Here is a 17680-nt window from a genome sequence, read left to right as displayed (position 1 = left end):
TCTGACGAACATAGATGCGAAAATATTAAACAAGATCATGGCCAACTGGATACAACAGTATATCAAAAAGATTGTTCACCATGACCAAGTTGGATTTATCCCAGTAATGCAAGGCTGGTTCAACATACATAAATCAATAAATGTCATTCACCACATCAATAAAAGCAAAGCCAAAAACCACACGATTATCTCAATAGATGCAAAGAAAGTCTTTGACAAAATCCAACACCCATTCATGCACAAAACACTGCAAAAAATGGGAATAGACGAGAAATTCCTCAAGATATTGGAATCCATATATAGCAAACTTACAGCCAATATCATACTCAATGGACAGAAGCTGAAAACATTCCCCCTCAGATTGGGGACTAGACAGGGATGTCCAGTAACAACATTATGTTTCAACATAGTATTGGAAGTTCTCACCATAGCAGTCAGGCAAGAGAAAGAAATCAAAGGAATACAGATTGGAAGGGAAGAAGTCAAGCTCTCACTATTTGCAGATGATATGATAGTATACACAAAAAAAACCTAAAGAATCTAGCAGAAAACTGCTGGAAGTTATTAGGCAATATAGCAAGGTGTTAAACTACAAAATCAATGTATAAAAATCAGTGGCGGGAGTCGGGCGGTAGCGCAGCGGGTTAAGTGCAGGTGGCGCTAAGCACAAGGACCAGAGGAAGGATCCCGGTTCGAGCCCCTGGCTCCCCACCTGCAGGGGAGTCACTTTACAGGCGGTGAAGCAGGTCTGCAGGTGTCTGGCTTTCTCTCCCGCTCTCTCTGTCTTCCCCTCCTCTAGGCTCCCCACCTGCAGGGGAGTCACTTTACAGGCGGTGAAGCAGGTCTGCAGGTGTCTGGCTTTCTCTCCCGCTCTCTCTGTCTTCCCCTCCTCTCTCCATTTCTCTCTGTCCTATCCAACAAAAATGACATCAATAACTACAACAAGAAAACAACAAGGGCACCAAAAGGAATAAATAAATAAATAAATTTTTTTAAAAAAGTGAAATCACCTGTGTAAGCATTCCTTCACTGAAGTGAAAGATTACCAGCATCATAAAAAATTTTAAAAAAAATCAGTGGCATTTCTTTATGCAAACACTAAATCTGAAGAAGATATCCAGAAATCACTCCCATTCACTGTCACAGCAAAATCAATAAAATACCTAGGAATAAAGCTGACCAAAGAAGTAAAAGATTTGTATACTGAAAACTATGAGTCACTATTCAAGGAAATAGAAATTGGTACCAAGAAATGGAAAGACATTGCATGCTCATGGATTGGAAGAATAAATACCATCAAAATGAATATTCTCCCCAGAGCCATATACAAATTTAACGCAATACCCATCAAAGTTCCACCAAGCTTCTTTAAGAGAATAGAACATAAATTACAATCATTTATCTGGAACCAGAAAACACCCAGAATTTCCAAAACAATCTTGAGGAATAGAAACAGAAATGGAGGCATCACACTCCCAGATCTCAAACTATATTATAAAGCCATCATCATCAAAACAGCATGGTACTGGAACAAAAATAGGCACACAGATCAGTGGAACAGAACTGAAAGCCGAGAACTAAACCCCCACACATATGGACATCTAATCTTTGATAACAGGGCCCAAAGTATTAAATGGAGGATGGAGGCTCTCTTCAGTAAATGGTGCTGGAAAAACTGGGTTAAAATATGCAGAAGAATGAAACTGAACCACCTTATCTCACCAGAAACAAAATTCAACTCCAAATGGATTAAAGACCTGGATGTTAGACCAGAAACCATCAAATACTTAGAAAATATTGGTGGGGGGGGGGTCGGGCGGTGGTGCAGTGGGTTAAGCGCATGTGGCGAAGGGCGCAGGGCGCAGGGACCGGCGTAAGGATCCCGGTTCAAGCCCCCGGCTCCCCACCTGCAGGGGAGTCACTTCACGGGCGGTGAAGTGGGTCTGCAGGTGTCTATCTTTCTCTCCTCTTCTCTGTTTTCCCCTCCTCTCTCCATTTCTCTCTGTCCTATCCAACAACGAATTGCGTCAACAAGGGCAATAATAATGACCACAGCGAAGCTACAACAAGGGCAACAAAGGGGGGAAAAAAGAAGGCCTCCAGGAGTGGTGGATTCATGGTGCAGGCACCGAGCCCAGCAATAACCCTGGAGGAGGAAAAAAAATAAAAATAAAAAATAAAAAAATAAAAAAGAAAATATTGGCGGAACACTTTCCCACCTAAACCTCAAGGGCATCTTTGATGAAACAAACCCAATTGCAAGGAAGACTAAAGCAGAAACAAACCAATGGGACTACATCAAATTGAAAATCTTCTGCACAGCCAAAGAAACTATCACATAAATAAAGAGACCCTCACAGAATGGGAGAAGATGTTCACATATCATACATCAGACAAGAGATTAATAACCAAAATATACAAAGAGTTCAGCAAATTTAGCACCAAAAAAGTAAATGATCCCATCCAAAAATGGGCAGAGGACATGAATAAAACATTCACTTCCCCCATCAAAGTTCCACCAAGCTTCTTTAAGAGAATAGAACAAACACTACAATCATTTATCTGGAACCTGAAAACACCTAGAATTGCCAAAACCATCTTTAGGAAAAGAAACAGAAATGGAGGCATCACACTCCCAGATCTCAAACTATATTATAAACCCATCATCATCAAAACAGCATGGTACTGGAACAAAAATAGGCACACAGACCAGTGGAACAGAATTGAAAGCCCAGAAATAAATCCCTACACCTATGGGCATCTAATCTTTGAAAAGGGGGCCCAAAGCATTAAATGGAAGAAGGAGGCTCCTTCAATAAATGATGCTGGGAAAACTGGGTTGTAACATGCAGAAGAATGAAACTGAACCACTTTATCTCACCAGAAACAAAAATCAACTCCAAATGGACCAAAGACCTGGATGTTAGACCAGAAACAATCAAATACTTAGAGGAAAACATTGGTAAAACACTTTCCCACCTACACCTCAAGGACATCTTTGATGAAATAAACCCAATTGCAAGAAAGACTAAAGCAGAAACAAACCATTGGGACTACATCAAATTGAAAAGCTTCTGCACATCCAAAGAACCTATCAAACAAAGAGACCCCCTCACAGAATGGGAGAAGATCTTCACATGCCATACATCAGACAAAAAACTAATCACCAAAATATATAAAGAGCTCAGCAAACTTAGCACCAAAAAAGCAAATGACCCCATCCAAAAATGGGCAGAGGATATGAACAAAACACTCACCTCAGAGGAGATCCAAAAGGCTAACAAACATATGAAAAACTACTCTAGGTCACTGATTGTCAGAGAAATGCAAATTAAGACAACACTGAGATACCACCTCACTCCTGTAAGAATGGCATACATCAAAAAGGACAGCAGCAACAAATGCTAGAGAGGATGTGGGGACAGAGGAACCCTTTTGCATTGCTGGTGGGAATGTAAATTGGTACAGCCTCTGTGGAGAGCAGTCTGGAAAACTCTCACAAGGCTAGATATGTACCTTCCATATGATCCAGTAATTCCTCTCCTGGGGTTATACCCCAAGGACTCCATAACACCCAACCAAAAAGAGGTGTGTACTCCTATGTTCATAGCAGCACAATTCATAATAGCTAAAACCTGGAAGCAACCCAGGTGCCCAACAACAGATGAGTGGCTGAGGAAGCTGTGGTATATATACACAATGGAATACTATGCAGCTATCAAGAACAATGAACCCACCTTCTCTGACCCATCTTGGACAGAGCTAGAAGGAATTATGTTAAGTGAGCTAAGTTAGAAAGATAAAGATGAGTATGGGATGATCCCATTCATCAACAGAAGTTGAGAAAGAAGATCTGAAAGGGAAGCTAAAAGCAGGATCTGACTAAATTAAAAGTAGGGCACCAAAGTAAAAACCCTGTGGTGAGGGGTAGACATGCAGCTTCCTGGGCTGGTGGGGGGTGGGGGGTGGGGGTGAGTGGGTGGGATGGGACACAGTCTTTTGGTGGTGGGAATGGTGTTTATGTACACTCCTAGTAAAATGTAGTCATATAAATCACTAGTTAATTAATATGAGAGGGGGAAAATTAATTGTATGTCTCAAAGTTTTTAAAACACAGACTTAGTCTTTTTAATATATAGGCTGTGTATTTGATATGCAGACTCTCTCAAAAACCTAGACCAAGTAGATCAGAAGCAACCAATGGCACAGCTACATACAAGATACTGGATACTATACAGCAAACCCTAACAAAAGGACTTTTCAAAGTTAACCCAATTACCAAATAATGTGATAACATTAACTATCCATTGTCTTTTTGAACCTCAAGACAGTAGGAACCTCACATCTCCACTATAGAGCCTATATTTCCCCCAGTCCTGGAACCTTAGCATAGGGCCCACTTTCCTGCATGCCTCTCCTAATCCATATCAAATAATATTGATCAGCCAATCACAACCTAATCAACGCAACGATTGTCACCTCAACATGCTTCAGCTCAGACTGTGTCCAGAGACTTCACGTGTGGAATGACAACCCTTCAGCTTCATTACTCGGGTGAGACCTTTCCTTTCATAGTATTCTCTAATTCCATCCCAGGTGGTTCACTTTCTAACAAAGTCCCAAAACCTAGATATAGACCAGGTTCTGTGAGATAGAGCATATGTTCACACGTATCCATAAACTATTGCAAAATATATACCTGAAAGCAAAAGTACACTAGAGTTTGCAGCAAGTACCCCCCTAACACTTCCTCTCCACTATTCCAACCTTTGGGTCTATGATTGCTCAACAATTTGTTTGGCTTTGTATGTTAACTCTCTTTTCAGCCACCAGGTTCCAGATGCCATAAGGATGCCAGCCAGGCTTCCCTGGATTGAAGACCCCACCAATGTGTCCTGGAGCTCCACTTCCCCAGAGACCCACCCTACTAGGGAAAGACAGAGGCAGACTGGGAGTATGGACCGACCAGTCAACGTCCATGTTCAGCGGGGAAGCAATTACAGAAGCCAGACCTTCCACCCTCTGCAACCCACAACGACCCTGGGTCCATGCTCCCAGAGGGATAGAGAATGGGAAAGCAATCAGGGGAGGTGATGGGATATGGAGATTGGGTGGTGGCAATTGTGTGGTTAATTAACAAAAAAAAAAACCCTATGGTTTTGTTAATTTATCCTTTCTTAAATAAAAAATAAATTTAAAAAAAAACATTCACTTCAGAGGAGATCCAAATGGCTAACAAAAATATATAAATTGCTCCAGGTCGCTGATTGTCAGAGAAATGCAAATAAAAACAACACTGAGATACCAACTCACCACTGTGAGAATGATAAACATCAAAAAGGACAGCAGCAACAAATGCTGGAGAGGCTGTGTGGACAGAGGAACCTTTCTGCACTGCTGGTGAGAATGTAAATTGGTCCAGCCTCTGTGGAGAGCTGTCTGGAGAACTCTCACAAGGCTAGACATGGACCTTCCATAGGACCCAGTAATTCCTCTCCTGGGGTTATACCCCAAGGATTCCATAACACCTAACCAAAAAGATATGTGTACACCTATGTTAATAGCAGTACAATTCATTAGAGCTAAAACCTGGAAGCAACTCAGGTGCCCAATAACAGATGAATGGTTGAGAAAGCTGTGGTATATATACACAATGGAATACTACACAGCTATTAAGAACAATGAACCCACCTTCTCTGACCCATCTTGCATAGAGCTAGAAGGAATTATGTTAAGTGAACTAAGTAAGAAAGATAAAGATGAGTATGGGATGATGCCACTCATCAACAGAAATTGAGAAAGAAGAACAGAAAGGGAAACTAAAAGCAGGATTTGACTAAATCTTGAGTAGGGCACCAAAGTAAAAACCCTGTGGTAAGGGGGAGGGTGGTCATTCGGCTTCCTGGGGCGGCAGGGGGATGGGGGTAGGGGGGTTTGATGGGACACAATCTTTTGGTGGTGGGAATGGTGTTTATGTACACTCCTATTAATTTGTAGTCATAGAAATCACTATTTAATTAATATGAGAGGGGAAAATTGTATATCTCAAACTTTTTAAAGCACAGATCGCGTCTTTTTAATACATAGGCTGAGTCTTTGATAGGTTGACTCAAAGCCTAGACCAGGGAGAACAGAAGCAACTAGTGGCACAGCTCTATACAAGATGCTGGGTATTATACAGCAAATACTAACAAAGGGATTTTTCAAAGTTAACCCAATTACAAAATAATGTGATTATAACAATAACTATGTATTGTCTTCTTGAACCCTAAGACAGCAGGAACCTCACATTTCCACTATAGAGCCTATACTTCCCCCAGTCCTGGGACCTTAGGGTGGAGCGCATTTTCCTGCATGCTTCTCTCAATTCATATCAAATAATATTGCATCCGCAATCTAATCAACAACCTAATCAACGCAACGAGTGCCACCTCAGCATGCTTCACTTCAGACTGTGTCCAGAGACTTCAGGTATGGAATGACAACCCTTCAGCTTCATTACTTGGGTGAGACCTTTCCTTTCATAGTATTCTCTAATTCCATTCCAGGCGGTTCACTTTCTAATAAAGTCCCAAAACCTAGATATAGACCAGGTCCCCTGAGATAGAGCATATGTTCACACGTGTCCATAAACCAGGGAAAAATATATACCTGAAAGCAGAAGTACACAAGAGTCTGCAGTGAGTAGCCCCCCAACACTTCATCTGCACTATTCCAGCCTTTAGGTCCATAATTGTTCAACATTTTGTTTGGCTTTGTTTGTTAACTATCTTTTCAGCCACCAGGTTCCAGATGCTGACCAGACTTCCCTGGAGAGTAGACCCCATCAGTGTGTCCTGGAGCTCTGATTCCCCAGAGACCCACCCTACTAGAGAAAGAGAGAGGCAGACTGGGAGTATAGATCAACTAGTCAATGCCCACGTTCAGCGGGGAAGCAATTACAGAAGGCAGACCTTCCACCTTCTGCAACCCACAATGACTTTGGGTCCATACTCCCAGAGGGATAAAGAATGGGAAAGCTATCAGGGCAGGGGAGGGGATGGGATGTGGAGATTTGGTGGTGGGAATTGTGTGGAGTTGTACCCCTCTTATCCTACAATTTTGTTAATATCTCCTTTTTTAAATAAACTTAGCAAAAAAAGAAAACAATGCATTCAGACATAAGATGTACTGGACATCTAGAAATAATCATTCTAAACACTATAATGCCTGAGATATTGAATATTGAAAACTGCATTTCATTACATTTTTTGTGACCAGTGGCTTTCAAACATTTTAGACAACAGAATTTTTCTCTAATTAAATCTTAGTTCCATGTCTAAGGCAACATAAGATGAAAGGAAATACTCTCTGCCATGTACATTTGTCTGGATAATGGACTCATGCACATGTATGAATCTGAAGGCAGAAAACTGCCTTATAGCCAACTCTCCCCTTAGAAACCTCCTGAGGAATCACCATGGACCCTGTAATGTTCCAGAGTTTGAAAACCACTGTGCTGGAGAGAGACAGTTATCATTTTACATTCTACAGTCACAGCCAATTCGCATCAATCACATGCCTACTTACCTGTGGGCTTTAAAACTTTGTCCATCAACGTGTATATGAATATCTGGACAACAAGATTTCGTGTAAAGTTTCAATAAATCTTCTCCTAATTCAGATGCTGGTTCCAAGTCATAATTATCTTTAAAAGGAAAAAAAAAACTAAAAAAATAGCTTCTTTAATATTACCAATATCCCAACATTTTATATTATATTACCAAAAGTTTTTCCTACATATTACCATTGTCTAGAAGATTTGAGTGGTAAATTAAAAATAAAACAAAAAGTTTAAATCATCTTTTTTTTTTTCTTTGCCTCCAGGGTTACTGCTGGGGCTTGGTGCTCACACTATGAATCTACTGCTCCTGGAGGCCATTTTTCCATTTTGTTGCCCTTGTTGTTGCCCTTGTTGTTGTTGCCATTTTTATTGTTGTTATTGCTGTTGTTGTTGCTGGATAGGACAGAGAGAAATCAAGAGAGGAGGGGAAGACAAGAGAGGGGGAGAGAAAGAAAGACACCTACAGAACTGCTTCACCGCTTGTGAAGCGACCCCTCTGCAGGTGGGGAGCCGGGGGCTCAAAACAGCATCCTTGAGCTGGTCCTTGCACTTTGTGCCACCTGCACTTAACCCACTGTGCTACCACCGGGCCCCCTAAATCATCTTTATTTTCTTCTCTGATAATCTTATTTTCTGCTTTGATATATCTCTATATTGAAACAGATAAACCTTTAAATATCAACATACATTTAAATATAGGATATATCACAAAATTATGTATCAAATTTGAAATCACTCATGGACACTTAGAAAATTTTTAAATGTCCGATTTTGATAGTCTTTTTCATTTAACTTATTTCAGTTCTTATTCCTGTTCAAGGCTAGATTTATGGAACAACTGAAATCAACAAAATTTATAGAGTACTTAATTTGAGTTTTGACAGTATGGAAAGTTATAGAAAGTACTTATAAAATACTTCAAAAATATCATTAAAGTGGTGGAAAGTGAAATATAAAACATATATATAAAACAAGAAAAATATAATACTACAATCCATAACATTGCTGGCCCCAAAAGTTGTTCAGAACATTTGATGAGGATCAGTCATTGAAGATGGATTCTTATTAGCTCAGCTTATGAATTTATTATATATTAATTCATAAACCAGTATATGAATACTGACTATACCATCAGATTCAGAATATAGACACTACTCAGTATCTTCAATGTTATTACTTTAGTTCATGCTACCATCATCTCTCATTTGGATTTCTGCATTAACTTCCCAACAAGTCTCCCACCCTTAACCACCAGTGTATTTTTAACAAAATAGTCAAAGGCATGTTTCTAAACTATAATTCAGATTGTGGTCCATTCCAGTTCAAAACCATATGACCTTCTCCATTTGTTTTTGGTTAAAAGCCAAAGACTCAAATTAGACCTCAGATTAGTTAGACCCCACAACATCTGCTTCTTAGCACTCTGATTGCCTACACTTCTGCTTATTTCCACATTGGTAGCTTTCTCATTCCTCCAAATGACAGGTTATGTTTCCATTGTAACATATCTGTACTGCCATTTCTTCTTGAACACTCTTCTCCTAGATATCCATTTGACTTTCTCTTACTGGCTGCAAATCTTTGTTAAAAAAGTCACTTTTGAATGAGGTCAACCTTGAAAACTCATTTAAAATAACAACTCCCATCACAAGTACTTTTATGCCACTTTCTCTGTCATATATATATTAAAAATGATTGTGTGTGTGTGTGTGAACTTGGCACTTGTACATACATTATTTCACCATTCTTTAGTCAACAGATAGATAAAGAAATAGAAAGAAGACAGTGAGAAAGGGAGAGGCACCAAAGCACTCCCATGTGATGAAGACTCAAACCTGGGTAGTACACATGGCAAGGTTTGTGTCGTATTCATATCCAGTGAGATATATCTCTTGCCCTAGCCTGGCCTACTTATTCCCATATGGATTTAAATCCATAAATGGATTTTTGGAAAAGTAATGACATGTTTTTCTTTTTGGCCTCCAGCGTTATTGCTGGGGTTCGGTGCCTGTACTACGAATCCACTGCTCCTGGAGGCCATTTTTCCTATTTTGTTGCCCTTGTTGTTACCCTTGTTGTTGTTATTGTTATTGTCACTGCTGTTGTTGTTGCTGGATAGGACAGAGAGAAAATGAGAAAGGAGGGGAGACAGAGAAAGGGAGAGAAAGATAAGACACCTGCAGACCTACTTCACCGCCTGTGAAGAGACCCCTCTGCAGGTGGGGAGCCGGGGGCTCAAACCGGGATCTTTATGCCAGTCTTTCCGCTTTGTGTTATGTGCGTTTAAACCGCTACGCTACTGCCTGGCCCCCTATACTTACCTTTTTCCTTGATCTTTCTAAATAAAATTAAAACCATGTTAAAGGGACATAGCTACCTAATATGGCCCTAAAGGGACAAGGTGACTTGAGACCAATAAATTGTATTAAGCAAAAGACAACAACTCTCTTGCATTCTGTTTATAGAAATTGTTTTGCAGAAGTTAAGGGAAAAAACCACAGCCTGGAAAGTGGTGCTATAGATAAAGCCTGAGACTCATAGGCATGATGTCCTGTACTCAGTCATTGATTTCACATGTGTCAGAGTGATGCTCTGGTTCTTTCTCCTTGTCTCTCAAATAACATTTTTAAAAGACTAAAGAAAAAAAAAAAAAACAAGTAAAGGAAAATCCATCATACACCAGGTCAGGTAGCTTGATGATCTCCATTCTAGTTATGTGATACCTACCTTCTGTCTTTCATGAACTAGATGAGATACATGTTTTCAGCCTCTTCTTACCTATATAAATTTCTCTAAAACAAAGAAATGGGGTGGGGAGGTGTAATTCTGAACATAATCTATACTTCCATTGTGCTCTGGGTCAAAATAATAAAATCTTTCTCTCCATGTAAAAGCTGTCGTAACAATGTTCTGTTTCCTGTGACAGCTGCATTAGGACCATTTCAGGTATATCTATGTAACCCTAGTCAATCATTTTCTGCTTCTGAGTTACAACTTCTAATGCTCTAGAAAACTCTTGCCCAAAATTCCTGGGGAGGCTCTACTGCTTTCTGAGGTACTGTTTTCTCCCAGTACATAAACACTGAATGATGTTCAGGGGCCAGGTGGTGGCACACTCGGTGGAATGCACATGAGCAAGGACCCTGGTTAAGCCTCAGTCCTCATCTGCAGAGTGGGAAGCTTCACAAGCATTGAAACCATGTTTTAGGTGTCTCTCTCCCTATCTCCTCCTTCCTTCTCTCTCACTTTAAAAAATTTTTTAAATATATATTTATTTATTTTTCCTTTTGTTGCCCTTATTTTTTAATTGTATTTATTATTATTGATGATGATGCCATCATTGTTAGATAGGACAGAGAGAAATGGAGAGAGGAGGGGAACACAGAGATGGGGAGAGATGGATAGACACCTGCAGACCTGCTTTACTGCCTGTGAAGTGACTCCCCTGTAGGTGGGGAGCCGGGGGCTCGAACAGGGATCCTTACGCTGGTCCTTTCGCTTGGCGTGTGCGCTTAACCCACTGCGCTACCGCCCGACTCCCCCTGCATGGTATTTTTAAAGGAATTCATAAATTGTATTATAACAGAACTGGCTCTATAGTCTGCTGGAGCTTCTTTATCAGCACAGATTAGAATAAGGTTGGTGACATATAAAAATTTAAAAGGAGAATTGGGAATTAGGTACTCATTAATTCATAATAATGCATCTCAAATTATTTGTGGATATTAGGAGCTAACCATACTACTATTTTCATTTATCCATAAATATTTATTTAATTAATTTTATTGTACTTATTTTAAAATATTTAAAAGAAGTTATCAGTAGACCTGATAATTTTCTCTAATTTTAACAAGGTAAAAATTATTCTTTTCTTTTTTAAAAAAAAGATTTTACTTATTATTTATTAATGAGAAAGGTAGGAGGAGAGAAAGAAAGAACCAGACATCATTCTGGTACATGTGAACCTCATGCTTGAGAGTCTGATACTTTATCCACTGAGACACCTTCCAGACCACAAGGTAAAAATTATTTTCATTGCTATAAAATCACAAGAAAACATTAAAAAAAAAAAAAAAGAAACCTTACCAGTGGAAATCAAACTGTCTCCTCTACTGCTCATATCTTCTGGAATTTCATGCTTCAGAAGAGAAGAGTCAGATATTTTTTTACCTGAGAACTCTAGAGATAATCTGTCATTATTGTCAGAATACTTCTGAAAATCAAAGTCCTTCTTTAGTGGTATATCACTCTCCAGTATATTTTTCCTGAGAATTTCCTGTTCATAGGTTTTTATGTTTCTACTTGATGAATATACAATCCTAAAAGAGAAAATATTAAATATTAATTAAAATGGTGTTCGTGATTCTTAAAAACTGGGTTCCCAATGGGCAGCCTTCTAAATAATTAAGAAAAACTAATCTCTCCAAGCCAATAATGCAAACAAAAGGGCAGATAAAAAATATCAGATAAAATACCCTTCAGCAAAGAAGTTGAAAAGAGATAGACATGGACACTACATATTGGTCATAGAATCAACCTAACAGGAAGACATAACCACCATCATTATTTATGCTCCTAATATGTGTGCACTGAAATATATATATATATATATATATATACACACACACACACACACACACACACATATATATATATATATATATATATATATAGAGAGAGAGAGAGAGAGAGAGAGAGAGAGAGAGATGTGCATTTATTGACCTTAAGGGAGATAGTATTGGTAGGAGACTTAAAAAAATCATCATCTGGATTAACTGGATAAAGATCAAATAAAAATAGCAGGGAAATCTGAAAATAATATCTAATATTTTAAATTTCTTTATTGGGGGATTAATGGTTTACAGTCAACAGTAAAATACAACAGTATATACATGCACAACATTTCCCAGTTTCCACATAACAATTTGTAATATATAATTTTTGTTGTTCTTACTGCTGTTTAATAAGAAATGTGTAAGGCCAGATAAGGTAGTTCAGTGGTAAGCCACCTGCCTTGCATGAATGAGGTCATAGGTTTGATCCTGTTACTATATGAAGGAGCAACAGAGACAAAATGTATAGAACTCCATGAATGAGGGCTGTGGGTTGGTGAAACTGGTTGAGCATATACATTACTATGACCAAGGAATTGGATTTGAGCCTCTGTTTTCTACTTACAGGGCTGGGAGGATGATTCACAAGCAGTGAAATAGGTCTACAAGTGTCTATCTTCCTCTCTTTCCCTCTTTATCTCCTTATCCCCCTCTCAATTTCTCTGTCCCATCCAATAAAAATATAAAGGGAGGAAAAAGGGGGGGGGGTCTGTTTGCAGTGGTGGATTTGTAGTGTAGGCACCAAGCCCCACTAGTGAAAAACAAAAACAAACAACAACAACAACAAAACCTCCATGAATAGCACAGCAATCTTTTTTCTTTCTCTCTCTTTATATTTTACTCTCATAAAAAATAAAATGGGGGAGTCAGGCGATAGTGCAGCGGGTGACACGAAGCGCGAGGACCAGCTAAGGATACTGGTTTGATCTCCCAGCTCCCCACCTGCGGGGGCGGGGGGGGGGGGGTCGCTTCACAAGTGGTGAAGCAGGTCTGCAGGTCTTTCTCTCTCCGTGTCTTCCCCTCCTCTCTACATTTCTCTCTGTCCTATCTAACAATGACAACAACAACATAATAACAACAACATTAATAACTACAACAATAAAACAACAAGGGCAACAAAAGGGAATAAATAGATAAATAAAATATTTAAAAAATAAAATACAATAGGGAGCTGGGGAAAAGTGTAATGGGTATGCAAAAATGACTCATCCCTTGGGCTCCCAGGTCCCAGGTCCAATCCCCCACACCACTATAAGCCAGAGCTGAGCAGTTCTCTGGTCTTTCTGTATCTTTCTTTTATAATAAAATAAGTAAATAAATAAATAAATGTTTTTAATGAAACAAAAGCCACAGATTGATACTCCTTATTTAGATTAAAAATAACTTCAACAAAATAATAGAAAATTGAACCTAGAAACTTGTAAAAAGAGGTTATACACCATGACCAACTCAGGTTTATCTCAGTAACAATGCTAAATGTACACAAATCAATATTAGGGCTAGGAGATGGCTCACCTGGCACAGTGCATTCTACTATGCGCCAGAACCTATGACTGAGCCCCAGACACCATGTGGGAGCACCTGCACAGGAGATTCACAGTGCCAGAGTGATGCTGCAGTCTCTCTCCATCTCTCTCTCTCTTCCCCCCATCTTTTTCTCTACCTGTAAGGAATATATACGGAGAGAGAGGGAGGAAAATATGAAAAGCTATCACTAGAAACAGAGGAATCATGTAGACATGGAGCCCCAGCAATAACCATGGTGGCAAACAACAAAAAAAATATGCTATGGTTGAAATATTTATGTCCATCTAACATTCTTATGTTGAAACCCAGGGCTTAATGTAGCCTATTACAGAGGAGAGCCTTTGGGAAGTGATTAGGTCATGAGGGCAGAGCTCTCCTGAGTGGGGTTAATGATCCTGTAAAAGAGAATCCAAAGAAATTCATTGCCTACTCTCACCATGTGAAAGCACAGTGACAAGTCAATTTGTGACCCAAAATGGGGCCTTCACCATATACCCTACCATACTGGTACTCTGATCTTCTAGCTTCCAGAATTATAAGAATCAACTATAGATACTTACTAAAGCATTCCAAATGGACTAAAATGCTATATCAACAGGACAAAAATCACAAGACACAGGAAAAGCATTTGACAAAATCTAGTGCCTTGTCATGATACTAACAAACTAGGAATAGAAGGAAAAATCCTCAAACTAATAGAAGTTAGATATGAAAACCACAAAGCTAACACTATACTTAATGGTAAAAGACTGGTTTTATTCCTAAGATCAGCAAGAATGTCTGCTCTCACCATTTCTATTCAATATTAGCTGGAGGTTCCAGCCAGAGCAAATAGGCAAGAATGAATGAATGTAATCTGAACTGGAAAAGAATACACAGAGATACCATTATTTACAGATGGCAAATGTGTAGATAGGTACACAGTGAAAGCCATCAAAACATTATTTGTTAAACAAGATCTGAAAGGTTGAAGTAAACAAGAGTTCAATGAAGAAAACTATTTTTTAACAAAGATTTATTAATCGACTTTTATGAGGGTCACTGCTCAGCTCTGGTTTATAGTGATGAAAGGGATTAAATTTGGGACTTCTGGTGTATAAATTTTGAGTTCTAACACACTGAGCTATCTCTCTGGTCCTGTATTTCCATATGTTAATAACAAATAATTCAAAATGAAATTAGAAAATAATTTCATTTATGAGGCTAAGCCTGCTGGAAGCACACATTACCATGCCCTGACTTCAAGGCCCTGGTATGGGGAAATTGGGGGAAAGTGCCCAGAATGGGGAAACCCTGGTGACCAAAACAAGCTGACCCTGCAGTTAGCTCTGGCACCACATGGGAGTAGCATGGACAGCTTGAAGGGTAGGGTGCTGAGGTATTTCTCTCTCTCTAAACTAAAAAATAAAAGAAGGAAAAGAAGAAAGAAAATAACAGAAGAAATGGGCCCTATATCACACATCTGAGGCCTGAGTTTATTTCCCAAAGCCACATTTAAAAACAAACAAAACAAAGGCTGTCCATGCTACTTCCATGTGGTGCTAGGGCTTAGCTGCAGGGTAACCCTCATTACCATAATAAATAAAAACTAACCACCACCACCTAGGAGATGCCTCAGCAGGTAGAGTGCATATCTTCTATGTGTGCAACCCTCAGTTCAATCTCCTGCACCTCATGAATATAAGAAGGACGGCATCGAAGATTAAAACATGAAAACTCCATGGATAACTGACTAGTGCTTTGGTGTGTCCCTCTCTCTCCTCCTTTCTCTCTCTCTCTCTCTCTCAAAAAAAAAAGGGGGGGTAAAATTGGATTCAACAAAATAGTCAAATCAAAATGAATTTTTAAAAAAAAATTTAAAATTTAAAAAGTGGTTGCTAGACTGAAAGCCATAAAATATACAGAATATATTGGGGGCCAGATAGTGGCGTACTTGGTTGAGCGCACACGTTACAGTACACAAAGACCTGGGTTCGAGCCCCTAGCTCTCCACCTGCAAGGGGGAAGCTTCATGAGTGGTGAAGCAAGGCTGTAGGTGTCTCTTGGTCTCTCCCTATCTCCCTCCCTTCCCTCTCGATTTCTGGCTGTCTCTATCCAACAAATAAAGATAGTTTTAAAAAAACTTTTAAAAAATGGAAAGTATTTACAGAACACTCCATGTCATCAGCTTTAGAGCTGTTTTTGAAGACTCAAGTTCAGCACTAAAGAAAACAAAAACAGCGGGTTAAGCGCACATGGTGCAAAGTGCAAGGACCAGTGTAAGGATCACAGTTCAAGCCCCCAGCTCCCCACCAGCAGGGGAGTCACTTCACAGGTGGTGAAGCAGGTCTGCAGGTGTCTTATCTTTCTGTCCCCTTCTTCTTTTTTTTTTTTAAAGAAGAAAATCTTTATTTATTTATTGGAAAGAGACAACCAGAAATCAAGAAGGAAAGGGTAGATAGAGAGGAAGAGAGACAGAGAGACACCTGTAGCCCTGCTTCACCACTCGCAAAGCTTTCCCCCTGCAGGTGGGGACTGGGGACTTGAACCCAGGTCCTTGCGCATTGTAACATGTGCGCTCAACCAGGTGCACCACCACCGGGCCCCAAAAGGTTTGTTTGTTTGTTTTTTTTAAGATTTTATTTATTTATTTATTTTATCCAGAGCACTGCTCAACTCTGGCTTATGGCAGTGTGGGGGATTGAACCTGGGACTTGAAACCCTCAGGCATGAAAGTCTCTTTGCATAACCATTATGCTATACCCCCACTCTCTTTCTGTCCCCTTCTATCTCTTGTCCTCTCCCCATGTCTCTCTGTCCTATCTAACGACAGCAACAATAACAACAATAATAATAACCACAACAATGATAAAAACAACAAGGGCAACAAAAGGGGAAAAAATGGTCTCCGGGAGCAGTGGATTTGTGGTGCAGGCAACAAGCCATGGCAATAAATCTGGAGGCAAAGAAGAAAAAAAGAAAAGAAAAGAAAAGCAAAAAATAAGCCAGTGGGATTACATCAAGCCAAAAAGCTTATTAAGCCATGCACACGCAAGTTAAATGATCAAAACAAAAAGGCATATCCTCCATCTATGGGAGAAGATACTTTATACATCATACATCAAACAGGGCTCATAACCAAGATAGATAATTCACAAAACTCTTCAAGAAAGAAACAAACAACATTGTCCAAAAAATGGGGAGAAGATCTTAACAGAGACTTCATCAAAGAAGATACACAGATGGTCAGCAGGCATACGAAAAAAAGTTTACTATAACTTATTATCAGGGAAATACAAATCAATACAACAATGAAATAGTACCGTATACCTGTGAGAAAGGCTTTTATTGACAAGGATAGAAACACTAAATCCTGGCAAGAAGGTGGAGAAAAAGAAATTATTTTTTTCTCCTATGGAGAAACAATAAAGAGATTACTTGAAATGAGTAATTGTTTAAAGGGTCTTACATGATTCAGTAACTCTTTTCTTGGATACCTAGCTGAAGAGTACTGAAAAACTTAACTAAAGAAATGTATGGGGAGCCAGGTGTTGGTGCACAGGGTTAAGTGCACATAGTAGAAGTGCAAGGACCCCTGCAAAGATCCTGGTTCCAGCCCCTGGCTCCCCACCTGCAGGGGAGTCACACTTCACTAGTAGTGAAGCAGGACTGCAGGTGTCTCTCTGTCTCTCTCCCTCTTTGTCTCCCCCTCCCCTCTAAATTTCTGTTCTATCCAAAAAAAAAAGAAAAGAAAAAAAACACCTTCCAGGAGCAGTGGGTTCATACTGAGCAATAATCCTGGAGGGGGGGAGACTTGGAGACAACCTAACAACTTGGGGGGGAGGATGGATAAGGAAAGCTGGGCATGCATATACAATAGAGGGGCTTATACCAAATGAAATGAGCCATAAGAAAAACACAAATATTGTGTGATCTCACTCATATGTGGAATTTAAGA

General features: G+C 39.5%; 1 protein-coding gene across 2 annotated transcripts in view; it reads right to left on the bottom strand.

Moving 5' to 3' along the window:
• Positions 1–17680, bottom strand: part of BTBD8 (BTB domain containing 8) — a 127415-nt gene that overhangs the window by 84796 nt on the left and 24939 nt on the right. The window contains exons 3-4 of one of the 2 annotated variants that reach the window (XM_060202068.1): positions 11690–11922; positions 7570–7687 (exon numbers count right to left, since the gene is read on the bottom strand). In XM_060202068.1, coding sequence (XP_060058051.1) covers positions 7570–7687; positions 11690–11922 — 351 coding nt within the window. Of the gene's footprint in view, positions 1–7569; positions 7688–11689; positions 11923–17680 lie in introns of those variants that run through there. The other variant, XM_060202067.1, reaches the window with a different exon arrangement.

The sequence above is a fragment of the Erinaceus europaeus genome, chromosome 11 (assembly GCF_950295315.1).
Source record: "Erinaceus europaeus chromosome 11, mEriEur2.1, whole genome shotgun sequence".
Taxonomy (NCBI): domain Eukaryota; kingdom Metazoa; phylum Chordata; class Mammalia; order Eulipotyphla; family Erinaceidae; genus Erinaceus; species Erinaceus europaeus.
This window is presented reverse-complemented; position numbering and strand designations above follow the sequence as displayed.